The sequence below is a fragment of the Vulpes lagopus genome, chromosome 7, assembly GCF_018345385.1.
Source record: "Vulpes lagopus strain Blue_001 chromosome 7, ASM1834538v1, whole genome shotgun sequence".
NCBI classification, from domain to species: domain Eukaryota; kingdom Metazoa; phylum Chordata; class Mammalia; order Carnivora; family Canidae; genus Vulpes; species Vulpes lagopus.
This window is the reverse complement of record NC_054830.1, coordinates 109,054,490-109,069,829: the sequence shown is the minus strand read 5'-3', so window position 1 is coordinate 109,069,829 and position 15,340 is coordinate 109,054,490. Positions and strand designations below refer to the sequence as shown.

Below are 15,340 nucleotides of genomic sequence, written 5' to 3'. Positions count from 1 at the left end.
TACACGGCTTTCCTGGTGTATCACAAGCTCTGGGCCTCTGGTTCCTCATCTACAGAATGAGAAGAATCATACCTAGCTCGTGCTACCAGGCATGCCACCTCTAAGAGTCTCTGAGAAGCAGTTTTAAATGTCCCAGAAGTACAAATGCCTCCCAACTATAACACACCAAAGACATTTTGTGCCTAGGTGCTTTTGAAAGAACACAAAAACGTTATATACCTCATGACCATGTTCTTCATGGTGGAACCCTTGGTCCTGCCTTACTGAGAGACTTAGAAGAGCAAGAAGTTATCCAGCTCTCCTGCTGCCTATTACCACTTTGGAAGGGCACCTTGTTTCGCTAAGTCTCCTTGTCTGGCTGTAGGACAGGTGGCTGAAAGAATCAAGGGTGCCCTTTCTGCCATATAACCTAATTGTGCATGGAGCAGTAAGTGGTAAAAGTGTTACAACAGGCCAACAGGATCTGGGTCCCTTCCCAACTCCATATTGGCTATATGCAGCCCCAGGCAGGTTCTCTTAAGCTTTGATGCTGGCTTTATCATCACTAAAAGTGGGGATGTTATCCTTGCCCAGCTGGCTTCCCACAATTGCCATGAAGCCACCAGTGAGACAAAGATTATTTCTGGGAAAAGGACCACCCCCCGCCCTCCCCGAGAATTAGCTGATTCCAGGATTGAGACTGGAAAATTCAAGGTGTGACTAGAACATCTCATGTGAGAAAGTAAGATGGCCTCTTCCATGTCTAAGAATGGAAGAGGCCATCACAAAGGACACCAGAACCAGCCTGAATGTCAAATGTGAAGCAATCTGAGCACCATACTGAGTAATGATACGATTGTGTATAGTGTTGGGCGTCTGCCTTCAGCTCAGGTTGTGATCTTGGGATTGAGTCCTGCATTGGGCTCCCCGCAGGGAGCTTGCTTCTCCCTCTGCCTGTGTCTCTGCCTCTCTCTGTTTCTTATGAATAAATTTTTTTAAATCTTAAAAAAAAAAAAAAAAAAAAGACTAAAAGAAATGTATGATCCTAAAATGGATCCTGGATCAGGAAAGAAAACCAAACAAAACTATAAAGGCTACTACTGGGGCCATTAAAGAAATTTCCAAGTGGACTGTATAAAAGCCAAAAATGGGGGATCCCTGGGTGGCTCAGCGGTTCAGCGCCTGCTTTGGCCCAGGGTGTGATCCTGGAGTCCTGGGATCGAGTCCCACATTAGGCTCCCGGCATGGAGCCTGCTTCTCCCTCTGCCTGTGTCTCTGCCTCTCTCTCTCTCTCTCTCATGGATAAATAAATAAACTCTTTTAAAAAAAAAAAAGCCAAAAATGAATGTATAGATGTGCACAAGTATGCATATGCACGCACACACACACGCGCAGTGTGGGGAGAGAGAGCAAAGGGGGCAGAATGTGAACAACTGGGGCACCCAGATGAAAACGTTCACCATCCAACTCTCGTAACTTCTCTGCAGGTTTGAAAAATTTCAAAATAAAATAAACTGAACTGGTCCCATGACACGTGTCAGAAGCGCTGCCATGGGCACGCGGCGGGGGGCGGACACACTCACCGGTCAGGTACTCCAGGACAGCGGCCATGTACACAGGCGCCCCCACACCGATCCTGTACTTGGGGTGGCCCTTCTTGATGTAGCGCAGCATCCGCCCCACAGGGAAGATGACTCCTGCCTTGGCGGACCGCGAGGTCTTGGTGGACTTCTTCTTTCCGCCCCGGCTCGACATGGCGGTGGCCCTGACGTGGATCAGTCAGTAAGCACACTGTGGAGGCAAGAGGCACGGGTGTGAGGTCATGGACATGACGCATCCCCCCTTCCCCTTCCCCATGCGCTTAGGCACCAGGGAGACACACCACTGCCTGCAGCCACTGAGCCCCTCGAGCCCAGTTAGGCACTCCACTGGAGCACTCTGGCCCCTAGAAAAAGACAACAGCGATGCTTTTCACATTTTATACCCTAACATCGATTTAATTGGTCACTTACATTTAAAGGTTACTCCAACAACAAGTGCTCTCAAGTCTCTTGCCTTTCTGCCACATGATGTGAAAGAAATGGGATTTCTTGGCTATGTCCTACACACTTGTTTAATAATTGAATTTGTAGACCCTGGAGACCAGAGTGGACAAATATGTGGAAGCCTTCGTGAAAGAAGAGAAAATGATGTCACCCACCTCTAGAATGAACATGTAACACCTGACACCTAGGCCCTCTGGTGAAAGCAGAGGCTCTACCTCTAGGATCCTGTACCTGTAAGGGGCAAGAACGACTCACAGGAGCCCAGCAGATAGCCAGGTTGCCCTCATCGGCCCTCAGCACACTTTCAGTCTACCAGCAGGGCCTGTCTGCAGAGGATGGAAAAGTGCTCATCTTTCCCTGCTCTTCCTCCCCATCCCCATCCAAAATGCCACTCAGGCCAGAGGATGCTCCATCTTCAACAACTCTTGGAAGGCCTCTCCTCTCCACCCTGACCATGACTGAATCCAGATCATCTCTAATCAAGTGATCACAAATATGTGAAGAGGTCTTCCCACCACAGGCCCTACTCTCCAATCCACCTGCCCTCCGAGGGTAGTACATACGGATCTGAATACTCAATGGCCCTAGTCTGTAAGCTTTCTGTAGCTGCCATAGTTCCCAAGGTACAATCCAGACCCATGGCCTGTCACGCAATGTTCTAGAAATCTAGGCCTTGCACATCCATCCAGCTTCACCCCATACCTCCAGCAGTCCAAACTTGGGACATGGTGGGGGGGGGGGGGTTCACACACTGTTCCCTGCAAATGCCAGCCCCTGCAGTGGCTATGCCCTTTGGCCAGGACTTCCACTATCTCTCACACTTGTTCTCTGCCCTCTGCCAACTCTTCCCTGAGTGCTCAGATACAGCCACTCCATCCTCTTGGCTCCCCTGCACTTCACGCCACAATGATGTCCACATACGCCCATCTCTCCCATCATAGTGCAGGCTCTCAGAGCGCTGCCCCTACCTGTACTCCGAGCAAGCACCACTAAGGTCTACATGTTGGCTAAGAGCATTCTAGGTCTCAAATGTTTGCTAAAAGCATTTAGGTCATTTACACATCTACTTCAAGAACTCTGCTGGGAACAGAGAGAGAAGGGCCCAAGGCAGATGTGGTCCCTGTTCTTCCAGAGCTGGTGGAGAAGAAATAACCCTAGTCATTTAAATGATCATCATGAAAGGCAGTGAACACTTCCCCTCCTTCAGCAGGAGAGGCCTACGGTCAGTGATGATTCATGCAGCTCAGCCTTGTTCTTCCTGGAGCCCAGGCTTCAGCTCCCATCTCCAGGCAGACCTATCTGAGTATGTTTGGGGCTGTCTCTGTGGGAATCAGGCAATGTCCGGCCCCAGAGAGGAGCCATTAGCATTCAGGGACCCTAGAGGCCCTAGAAATGCTCATTCCTTAAAAGTGATGCTCCTGGTCTTTGCATGGACGTGCTGGTGACTCTCAGGTGCATACCTGGCTGCGGGGCCCCATAGCTCTGTTCTGCCTGCCTGTGGCAAGGACCCACTTGAAAGTCCCACGGGCACCTGGAACTCCCTCCTCTGGGTTTCTCAGCAGTGACAACCTCATGCATCAAGCCACCAAGCAGCAGTCAACCTGAGCCCTACTTCTCTGCCCACCTTCACAGGGCCCAGCCATGAGCCTAGCTCTCTGTTGAACCCACCTCATAACATCTCGAGCCTTTTCCCTTCCCTTTACCCACTCTGCCCTAGTTCAGCTCTCCGCACCCACTGTCCTCAGCTCCAGACCCTCTCCATGGAGGCCAGAGGATCTAGGTCCCCTTGCTGATTCCCCATGACCCTGAGCCAGCCACAAACAGCTACTTCCACGGCACTGTTTCCTGTCACCCCGGCCTGGGGCCGATGCCCCTCTCTAGGTCACCCCTGACTCCCTGCGCTGCGAGGAGCATGGCTTTACACATGCTGTCTCTCCTGCCACTGACACCCTTCGTCCTCTGGTCAATCTGCTGAACTGACACTCATGAGATGCCTGTCCTCAAATGGACCATGGACTGGAGTCACTCACTGCTCCATGTTGCCAAGCACATATCATGGCACATACATGTGTGCCTGCCTCTCTAGCTTATCTGAACTGCAAGCTACTTGATGCCAGGCCCTGTGATCCGCTCATTCCTAAGTCCCTGGGTCCCTGGCAGGACCTTAACTTTCATGGATCCTCAAGTGCCATTCTGCTGAAAGGAGAACTTAATTTTCAGTCAGACTCCCAACAAAGCAGCCCCTCTCCTAGGGTTTGTCCTGCAGCTCCTGTTCCTCACCCCTTCGCATGTTCTTCCTGCACTTCTAACTAGAGGTGCCCAAGCGGCGGCTGCAGCTTTGAGAGCCTTCTGACGAAGCCATGCAGCCTCATGACATCCAGGAATGTGTGTGCTGACTTTAAAAATATCTTTCAGAAAACCATCTTGTAGCTGGGCAGTCTCCAGGTAAACCCAAGAATGTGCCAGGTCCATTCCCCTCATCAGGGGTCTCTGGAGCCATGGACAGCCATGGCTAGGCACCCACATGGGGAGAGAGCGGCTGTGATGAATGTGGCTGTGGGACACCAGGGTTCATGACTCAAATGCCAAAGTCAGACTGGCCTCCTTCAGGTTGTGCCTCTGCCACTAGCGTGGCCTATGTCCTTGGGCATGTGATAGAATATTACCCTCAGAGCTGATTTTATGCTCTGTCAAGTAGGGATGAAGCCAGAATGGAACCCGAACAGTTAGTGGGAGAACTGAATGAAAACATGCATTACAAGGCCTGACAAGCACTCACTGAGTGTGCACTCAAGAAAGTCGATAAAAATAACAACAGCATGTACAATTTGAAAAGAGGTCACCTCCTTGAAAACTGCCATTGGATGTTTGTACTGGCAAGGACAGCCCTGGCTGCTATAACAAACAGGCCCCTATGGCTGATTTCTCCCTTGTGGAAAGTCCCAAGTGTGTTTCCGTGATGGGCTGGTGCTTCTTCACATGATTCTAGGATCCAGACCCCTCCCATCCCTCAGTGGAGGAAAACACATGGAGGCCTTCAGGGGCCAGGCCTAGAGGTGGGGCCTACCACTACTGACCGTGATTCACCTACTAGAACTTCGTCACATGGCCACGCCTAATTGCAAGAGGCGTTGAGAAATGTCCTTTACCTATTTGTGCAGAGAAGAAAACAGCCAGTTTCTGTCACATAACAAACCAGGTTGAAAATGGACCTATGAAGCCAGGGTGTGAGCAACCAGCCAAAGCTTGTTGGGCCCTGTTTGACCCATGCCCCACATCCAGCCTCTTCTGAGAAATGGACAGTCCTACGTCACAGAAAAAGTGGCTTCTAACACACTCGGCTTCTCTTCAAGGCACTGACGTTGCTCAGAAGAGAAATAGCTATACTGTCTCGTCAAACTGACAAAGCAGTGTCCTTCCTTCCTGGACTAACCATCCAGGAGAGCACTGCATTCAATAAACCACAAGTCCTCATCCCTAGAGCGGGCCCCACGAGTTTGAAGACAGTGACATGACTTTAGGCTAACTTGGCATCCATTCATCATTGTACCTTAGCTTAGCTGGGTTTTTGACTGTTATCAGGCCAGGAAATAGAGATTCTGTGGTTGATCCTGAAGGGATCTCTGTGGTCTTTACTTCTGCAACTCCTCCGGCTATAAATCAATCACAACAGACATGAACCTTGCCTGCAGAAACCCAAAGCTTACCCAGAGACACACTGAGAGGGGCTGTATGGAGAAGTGAGCAGGCTTGAGTGAGAGGTAAGTCTCTGACCACAGGCCTCCCAACAACCGAGATGTGACCAACGCACATGGTCTGTCCTCAGGGCACAAGACTAGCAAGAAGCCTGGCTATGAGGATCCCATGAATAAGACAGACCTGAGAATGACAAGCCCTCTACTACCAGGAAGGGCAACAAAGGTAAAAGGGGCAGAAGGCTGTCCTACCTACGACCACACTGTTCCACTCCTCCCCAACAGGGCACCCTAACAGGCTCCTCGCTGCATTGCCAACCGCCTTCACTCCTACCTTGATTCTTGGGCACATGCCCCAAACTCAGTCTACAATGCCCTCTCCAGCCCTGTCTGGAGATCCTACCTAGTGGTCTGCTGATTCAGATCTATCACATGGCCCCCTCCTCTGTGTTTCTGCTGTGGCCATGCCTTGTGCCCTCCCTGGTCACAGGCTAATTGGGGGCAGCCTGGTGCCCAGATTCCAACCTTGCATACAAGGCCCCACTGACCTCCAGCTCATCTCCCCCTATTTCCAGCAACAAGGGCTTGACCAGGCTGGACTGCTCCCTGTTTCCTCAGTCAACACTCCTGCTCTGGCCCCCGAGCCCAGCTATAAATCCCTCATAATGTTCCTTAGCCTGCCACTACTCTTTAACATGTTCAACTACTGGGGCACCTGGGTGGCCTGATCAGTTAAGCATCTGCCTTCTGCTCAGGTCACGGTCCCAAGGTCCTGGGACCCAGCCCCTCATCGGACTCGCTGCTCAGTGGGGAGTCTGCTTCTCCCTCTCCCTCTGCCTCTCTCCTCCATTCATGCTCACTTGCTCTCAAATAAATAAAAACAAAGTGCTCTGCAAATGCAATTTCCAGTTCTTTCTTTTAAACTGACTGCTACTCTAGATCCAATTTATATAAATATCCTGAAGCCAACCTCCCCAACCTTAGCAGATGCTATGTTGTATCATCACTGCCAATTTCCTTGTCTGTCTTCATGATGGGATACACCAGTTGGCACTGTTCACCAGTGTATCTCTGGGATCCCACCACCCTGCCTGTTACCTGGTAGGCTCTCAAATGCTGGCTGACTGGTGACTGATTAGTTGGTATTTACAGTGGATGGGGTTCTCTTGACAAAGATGAGAGAAGCATTTCCAAAGGCCAGAGGCCACAGGATTCAGAGATGTGGCAAGTGAGACACAAGTCAGGGACTCTCAGTGAGACCACTTGTGGACACATTCCTCACCAATCCCTGTGGGAACCCAGACCCTCAAACTTCAAGGAGCTTGTGGAACCACCTTAGGGATTCCCAGGAAGGGAATACACAAATGCCCTGGTAACTGAGATGGGAGCCGTGTAGAGGAGGCCTTCCTGCTCCCTGATAATTCTATGGCTCCAGCCACCTCTCTTTTGCCGTGAGGCTAGCTCAGTAAAAGATAAAAGAGAACAGGGAGAAATGCTTACCTTCCTCACATCTGTAAGCCACAGACCTCTGCTAAGGCTACAGCATAGAAAACTCTTAATCAGGTTGCTTATGAAACCACTGCAACTGGTGATTGTGAGGTCTTTTATTATCTAAGCAATGAATTCATGCATATCGATCCCAAATGAAATATTGACCAGAACTGCCAGGGAGCTGCTAGTTGGACAGCCCTATCTCCATCACCCGAGGATGGCGGGGGGGCGGGGGGAATCTGAGCGATGTTTAAGTCACTGCTGATGAGGGAGGACTACACCATCCACTCCCTGCAGCTGGATAAATGCCCATGTGTCCACATGCATTTGTCACCTTCCCCTCAACTCCAATCATGACAGCAAACCTGAGACACTTAATTCTGAACCATGGGACACTAATCCTGTTTACAGCATTCTCTCCCATTCACTGCTATCATACCAGATGATTAACGGTGTCACTGCTGTCACGTCCCCAGAGGCATGATGATCTACTACACAACTATCACTCACAGAGCTGGGGTTCAGAAACAGCACTCTGATTGGCTGAGAACAGAGACTTGTTCTGTGTACTCCAGCCAATCATGAAAAACATCTCTCTCCATTCATAAAACACTACATCATGAAGTGAGCCAGATGATTAAAGAACTTACAGTCTACCTTCTGTGAACCAGGGGATTACAAACAAGGAGAGGAGGACAAATTAAGATAATAAATAAATCCTAAACCGCAAATTTTGTCCCAGCGCACATTTCTTCCTCACGTGTTAGGTTTTTAGTGGTGGGGAGAAAACAGAAGCCAAACACAAGTGTTATTCAGGAAAGAGTTTACAGGAGGCTAGTCTGGGATTAAAATTTCACCTCTGTAAACCCACAAGCTTGTGAGCTACACTACAGGAATCAGCGCTACATTTCAATAGCAAGGCACGGTCTTCCTGCTTCAAGAGGAAACTTTCCTTCATACCTCCTCTCTCTTTTAAAGGTTATGCCAAACTCTAAGATAGCCATTTCGATGGAAGGCTATCAAAGGAAAAGTTTAAATGTGAACTTCAATAGAGGAGAACCCTGGTTGGTTGGGCTTGGCATCTAGAAGCCATTCAGTATTTGTTGAAGAGATGAAGCATTCCCAGTAAGAATAAAAAACATCCGGCCATGTCTCTCTCCTGCTCAGAGCCTTCAGAAGAAGCCTACAAAAGGCTTCTTGTAGCTTCACCTGACTCCCTCCAGGATTCAGCCATACTGAGCCTCTGGCAGTTACCCCATATGACCTCTACTCTCACTGTTCTAAGACTCAACGTGTGGGACTCCCTAGGTCTCAAACACTTGTCCCCATCTGCCCTCATTTGCCCAGCCAAACTCCTACTTGGCCTTTCTATACCCAGAAAGAGCTTGCTCCTGCTCATGTCACTGTTCTAGGGGTACCCTGGGAGCTACTGCGACCTTTTGCACCAACCTCACAACAGCCACTTGCCTGTCTTCTCCTTGCATCACTTTCCCAAGAAGGAGGACTGGGCATTTCTTGATCATGCTTCTGTCCCCAGTGCCTGACTCAGAACTGATTCTCAGGAATTATTTATTGAATGACTATAAGACACCAATCTAGCAGGCTTGATCCAGGCAAACAAGCTATACAACTCTTTGGGACCCACTTGGGCTCACTCAAAAGAGCTGGGGTGGCCCCCAATGTACTTCTAAAACTGTAGAATGAGGGGAGGACCTACCTACAGGGCAGGTGTGGGGTCCCCCTTGCCCCTGCTCCTTCCCAGCCTATATGCCAAGAACGGGGCTCTAAAAAACCTAACACAAATCCCAAGGCATAATCCAACAAAAAGTAGAAGCTACTGTAATTCTGATCAACAGCACATATAATAGGTTCTTACTGTGTTTCGCTAGCTTGAGGTTTGCACTTTTATTTAAATAAATCACCTTTAGATGACTGGGGGCAGCATTAGCTCTGAAGGTATTAGAGGCAGGTCCCAGAATACACGTATTCCAAGACTTTCTATGGGAAAAAGGAGAAGGGCTGTTGGAGATCTGCTGTCGCCGAACTAGAAGAAATGGCAGAATGAGATGGACACTTCCTGTGCCTGGCCCCTTTGGTACAGACCACACCAGTGACTTAGGGCTGTGTGTTATAGTCTTACAAGTGATGTCCCAGACCACTCCTCATTCTAAAGGCCCTACCTCAAATAATTTTCACTTAAATTCTTCCGTCCTTCCTAATGCCTTTATCTAGTGATCAAGCATTAACAACGGCGACAGGTTAAAACAAAATAACAGAATGAAGAGATTTCCCACTCTCCTAAAACTAGAACAGGGGAAGAATGTTTAAGATTGAGGGTTTTTGGTTAGGGTGTTTTTTTTTTTTTTCTTTCTTAAGAAAAAAAAATAATAAGGTTTGAAAACGTATTTATCCCCACTGGAGAGGCTCTTGTGCAAGACTGGAATGACACTGCCCAACTTTGTTCAGTTGTGTGTGTACAAGAGGTATAAATTCCAGCTGCAAGCGTGAGGTGGCCATTTCAGAGCCAATAACTCCTCTGAAGGCAGAATGATACACTAAAGGTGGCCCGCAGTAGGGAGAGTCCACCTGACTTACAACTAGAGTCTCCCATTCAAACCTAAACCTGCCTGAAATTCCCCTAGTCCGCCGAGAAAGGAGCCTGGGACAAAGTACTTCTGCCCTTCTTTAAGGCAAAACCTCAAACCGCAAAGGTGGAAGAAAAGGAGAAGTTAGCAGGAATGCCCCTCTAATTGTCTACTTTTATATGCTGTTTATTGGATCATTAAAACCTCACAAGGATTTCACGGGCAATTGCAATTGTTGGATTCAAAGTTTGTCTTAGCTGTTTGTACAGACGTTTCTGGCTTTGGAACTCAAACAATACTCCCCCTAACCTCTTGTCCAAAACAACCTTCCGATCAACTGACCAGATCCTTGAGGGACCCGCGGTTCCCGCAGCAGCGGAGGCGGGGCGCGCCACCCCACACACCTGTTGTCAGGTGACACCGCCGGCAGCATCCAGCGCGCTCACCTCCCCGCTCCGCTCCGCTCCACCCCACCCCCCGCGAGGCCCTTCTCTCCAGGCCTTCTCCACCCTGGGAGCCTACAGCCTTCCCGAGTTACCTAAAAAAAAAAAAAAAAAAAAAAAAAAAAAAAAAAAACTCCCAGCCACAAAGCAAACAAAAGGCCGAGCAGAAGATGAACGAGGGCAACGGGGGCTCCCGCGCCCCCCCTGCGGCCAGCCCCTGGACAGCCCCTCCCGGCCCGCCGGGCCCCAAGCCCACGAGTGGCCCCCGGCCGCCGACCCTCCCCCCTCCGCGGGGCCGCCGCCGCCGCCGCCGCCGCCGCCGCCGGGCTCTCGGGCCGACTCATTGTGCGGGGCCTCACCAGCTCCACACGGCGCCCCGCCGCCCCGGGCCTCCCCGGGGGGCCTCCGGCTCGGCCCGCGCGCCCCCGAAGGTCGCCTCCCCACAAAAGCGCCCAGGCGCGGGCCGGAGGACGCGGTTGGGAGGGAAGTTGGCTTCCGGGTTCGCTGTGGGAACAAAACCAGAGAGAATCCCGCGCGGCCGGCCCGGGGCCTGGGAGGGCGCCGAGCGCGCGCCGGAGGCCCCGCGTGGGCCACACGCCGAGCGCGGCCCCCCCGAGCCCGGCCGAGCGCCGCCCGCGCGCGCCAGGCCCCGGCCGCCCCCGGGGGCCCCCGCGGCCGGAAGAGCGCGGCCCCCGACCCGGACCCGGACCCGGACCCGGACCCGGACCCGGACGGCGGGGACCCGGCGCGCCGCGAGGGCGCCGCGCGGCACTTACGGGGCGGCTCGGCGGCGGCGGCGGCAGCAGCTAGGTGTCCGGCCCGGCGCCCTCTCGGCCGCTCGCGCCTTTTCTCTCCGCGCTCGTCGCTGGCCCGCCCGCCCGCCTCCTCGCTTCCCGCCCGCGCGCCGCGCGCTCGCCCCCTCCGCCCGGCTCCGCTGCCGAGTGAACTGGAACCAGTCGCCGCGGCCCCGGGATTCCCACAATGCACAGCGCGCCGCTCGTCACATCCCCTGCCGGCCCCGCGCGTCCGGCCGCCCCCCGCCCCCCCCGCCCCGCCCGCCCCGCGCCGCCGCGCGCCGCCCGGGCGCCCCGGCCTTGACCCCAGCCGCGCGGCTGCGCGCGCCCCTCCGCGCCCCCCCGCGCCCGGCCCTGCCCGCGGGCACCCCCGCCTCCGGGCTGGACGCCGCACGCGCACCGTCGGGCCCGAGCCCCCCCGCCCCCCCCCCCCCCCCCCCCCCCGCCCCCGGCGCGTCCTCAGCCAAGCGCTCCGGGGGGCTCGGGTCCCGGGCCGGGGCTCTGCTCGCGCGCCTCCCCGCCTGCGTCCCCCGCGACCCTTCTCGAGCGCCTCCTGTGTGCCTGGCACGGAGCACGGGGCTGCAGAGCCGCCGCCGCCCTCCCCTCGAGGCGACCTTCGCGCTCTCCGGGGCGGGGGAGCCCGAACTGCCCCTACCTCCGAGCGAGCCGAGCCGAGCGCGCTCAGCCGCGCGTCGCCTTTCTCAGACGCCCGGGCCGCCCCGCTCCGCTCCTGCTCCATGACCCCCCCGGGCGTCCTCCGTGGCCCGCGTACGCCCGGACCTGCTTTGTCCGTGGAAGCGGTCACCTGCGTTGACTTCGCCAACGTTCACGGTTGGACCCAAGCTGCGATTCACGAACATCAAAAGTGATTATCACACACAGTTTCTTTTTTCCTTTTTGTTTTGTTTTTAAACCGCAGACAAGCAGAAAGAGAAGGAGCCACTACAAAGCCCGTCTCTATATTCCTAGATTGATTTTTTTTTTTTTTTTTTTTTTTTTTTTTTTGCCCCAAAGCGTTAGTGCCCCATCCAGGGTACCTAGATAGGGGCCTTCTCTCGACGGCCTTCCCTTTCCTGGCCAAATTGCCAACAGGGAGGCTATCTCAGCACCCAGGTGTGGACCAGATTTAAATAAGAATACACGCCCCCGCCCCCACCCCCACCCCCACCCCCCGGAAGAATTGTGAAGTTTCCTGTGCCTTGCTGGAGGTGGTGCGGCGAGATTATGGAAGTAATCAAAACCGCTCCCAGCTCTCAGGCTGCCCCTATAGCAGCGGGGTAGGTAACCTCCTCCCCTCCCCATGCTTTAACACTTTAACACTTCAAAAGTTTGCAAAGCAGGGCTCCCTGGGCAGCTAAGTCAATTAAGCCTCCAACTCCTGATTTGGGCTCAGGTCATAATTTCAGGATGGTGAGATCCAGCGGGGCTTCCCGGTCTCTGCGCTGGGCATGGAGCCTGTTTAGGAATCTCTCCCTCTACTTCTGCCACCCACTCCGGCTCTTGCACTCAGACTCTCTCTCTTTATCTTAAAACAAAAATTGAGATATAAGCTGACATATAACAATGGGTAAATTTAAGGAATGGGTTGACTTTTAAGATTTTACTTACTTATTCATGAGAGACACACAGAAAGAGGCAGAGACATAGGCAGAGGGAGAAGCAGGCTCCCTTTGGAGCCAGTTGGGGGACTAGATCCTAGGACCCCGGGATCACGCCCTGGGCCCGAGGCAGACCCTCAACCGCTGAGCCAACCAGGTGTCCCTAATTACTTCTTTTTGCAGTAAGAACACTTTGACTATTCCTTGACCACCTCAGAGACACTTCTGTCTCAGGGACTTTGCATTTGCTGTTCCTCATCTTGGAACACTCCCCCCCCGCCCCCACTCCCCGGGCCTCATCCACATAACTTGCTCCTTCAATTCCTTCATGTCTTTATTTAAATATCACCTTCTCAGGGAGGCCTTCTCTAAAATTTGAAACCTCACCCCGTCTTACACTGTCCCCTGCCTTATTCTTCTCCACAGTATTTACCTTATACTTATATACGTCAGATAAGACGTGTCAACTCTTAGGCTCTTTATTTCTCTACTGGTTCTCTACTGGACTTCAAACTCCTAGAGGGCAAGAATTTTTGCCCATTTTGTTCACTGCTTAATCTTTATCACCCACACTGGTGTATGACACAAACTATGACCTCAGTACTTAATTGGAATAATGAATACATGAATGGCCTGTATTGGACAGTGCTTGGCAAACTTTTTTTCCCCATTCTTTATTTTTCAATCCTGAGATCATGACTTGAGCTGAAATCAGGAGCCAGACACCTAATCGACTGAGCCACGTAGGCGCCCCATATCTCAATTAAAAAAAAAAAAAAGGAACAGTGAGTGTAAGGTTGGAGTGAAATGAGTGAAGAAGAAAGCAATAGATGAAACTGGAGAAATGGTGATTCTTTGGGTCCCCGGTGAAAGCATTAAGGATGTGTGAGGCTTCCCCCAGAGAAGCTACAGAGGGGTGTCAGGAAAGGTGCAGAGACTACCTGCCTTGTTGCTTTGTCCTTCCCTGGGTCCTTGGGCAGTTCCCTTAGTTTTGCAGGGGTCAGCCACCAGGTGAAGTTTCCATGGACCACAGCAAGCCAGAGGAATGCCAGACTTTATTTATTCAATCAACAAACACAGAGCAACTGCTTTGTGCCAGGCCGGTGCAAAGCTCCTTCCCAAAGAAAGAAGCCTTCTAGGTGTGTTGCCACGCTATCCAGGCCCTGGTCCAAAATGTAGGAGGTACTCCTGGAAACCTTAACGAAAGACAACATCTGGGGCTGAAGAGAAGGCCAGGTCTGTGTGGAGAGAGGGAGGCTCCTGCAGCCTGCTGGTGTCCTGGCAGCAGAGAGACCTGAGACTTCACTGAGACTACATCCTCAGTGGTGGCCAAGGCTAGACGCAGAGGATGACTGTCAAACAAATCCCAATCTGCAACCCTAGAAGCCAAGAAGAAACTCATTCATGTCCACCCCAGCATTTGTCTGTCTCAGTGAAGATCACGTATACCCCATAATTTCACCCTCATCGCAGGCAGGCTGTTTCTCATAGATTTCTATTCCCAAGGACACTATAGACTCAAGAAGCCAAGAAATTCGCCTGAGATCACAGACAGAGCTGGCACTGGGGTTCAAACCCAGGTTCACCCAAGACCCGAGCTTTTATGACTCACGCCTGAAGGACCTCTTCTGGGGTTTGGGTTTCCTCTATGTGCCCATCCAGCCTTCCCTGTCCCCCAGTGCAGAGTGGGTCTTTTTTCCCCAATCTGTCCCACCCCACCATCCGTGGATTAGAGTCCATACCCCCCAAGAGGTGATCTCAGTGCCACCCCACTGCCTATACTGCTCTACAGTGTGCTGTTCTGGGAGAGTTCACTACCAATATTGTCCCCCACCGTTTTTCAGGCAGAGGCCCTCTCTCTTCCTCTCTCCAGAAAGCTCCACCTTTTCTCTCTCCTTTCTCCTCCTTATTTTGTATGCCCTGTTCTTTCACCTCCTTGGTGACCTGTCCCCTCACTTAATCTGGCTCAGGGAGTTCACCAGCTTTTTCCACTCCAATTGCAAAATGAATGCACGTCTGCTGTATGGAACTTGGAAAATAAAAATGCATAATATGTTAAAAACCACCTTTAGTACACCACTAGGAGAGAACCACCACTTCTCTTCCAGCTTTTGTATCCATACCTACTTAATATTAAATATATTTAGGTTTTTACTGCATTTACTGCTTGTCACCTGCTTTTCAAGCTTTAATGGTCTTTTATGAACATTTTACCAGGTAGTTATTCTACGATAGCAGTTCTCAAATTATTTGGATTCAAAACACTTTTATCCTCTTAAATTTTTTTTAAGATTTTATTTATTTATTCATGAGAGACACATATAGAGAGGCAGAGACACAGACAGAGGGAGAAGCAGACTCCCTGCAGGGAACCCCAGGGTCACAACCTGAGCTGAAGGCAGATGCTCAACCACTGAGCTACCCAGGTGCCCCATGTCCTCTTAAGAATTAATGAGGACTTCGAAGAGCTTTTGTTTATGTAGGTTACATCTATCAAAATTTGCTTTATTAGAAATTAAAACAATAAATTTAAATATTTATTAAAGTATTCATTTTTAAAATATATAAAACATAGAGAAATAATGTATTTGTATGAAAAGCAATTATATCCCCTAAACAAAAAAAGAGGAATAAGAGTGGCAATATTTTGCAATTTTGCACATTTCTTTAATGTCTGATTTGATAGACAATAGATAGCTAGATTCTGATA

At 51.4% G+C, this 15,340-nt stretch overlaps 1 protein-coding gene across 5 annotated transcripts in view; it reads right to left on the bottom strand.

The window, feature by feature from the left end:
• LOC121494435 (core histone macro-H2A.1) overlaps positions 1–11,831 on the bottom strand; it is a 78,128-nt gene extending 66,297 nt beyond the window's left edge. For 3 of the 5 annotated variants that reach the window (XM_041760866.1, XM_041760869.1, XM_041760870.1), the window contains exons 1-2: positions 11,015–11,213; positions 1,563–1,770 (exon numbers count right to left, since the gene is read on the bottom strand). In XM_041760866.1, coding sequence (XP_041616800.1) covers positions 1,563–1,734 — 172 coding nt within the window. In that variant the 5' untranslated portion in view covers positions 1,735–1,770; positions 11,015–11,213. Of the gene's footprint in view, positions 1–1,562; positions 1,771–11,014; positions 11,215–11,687 lie in introns of those variants that run through there. The other 2 variants (XM_041760867.1, XM_041760868.1) reach the window with 2 other exon arrangements.
• Positions 11,832–15,340: the final 3,509 nt, after the last annotated feature.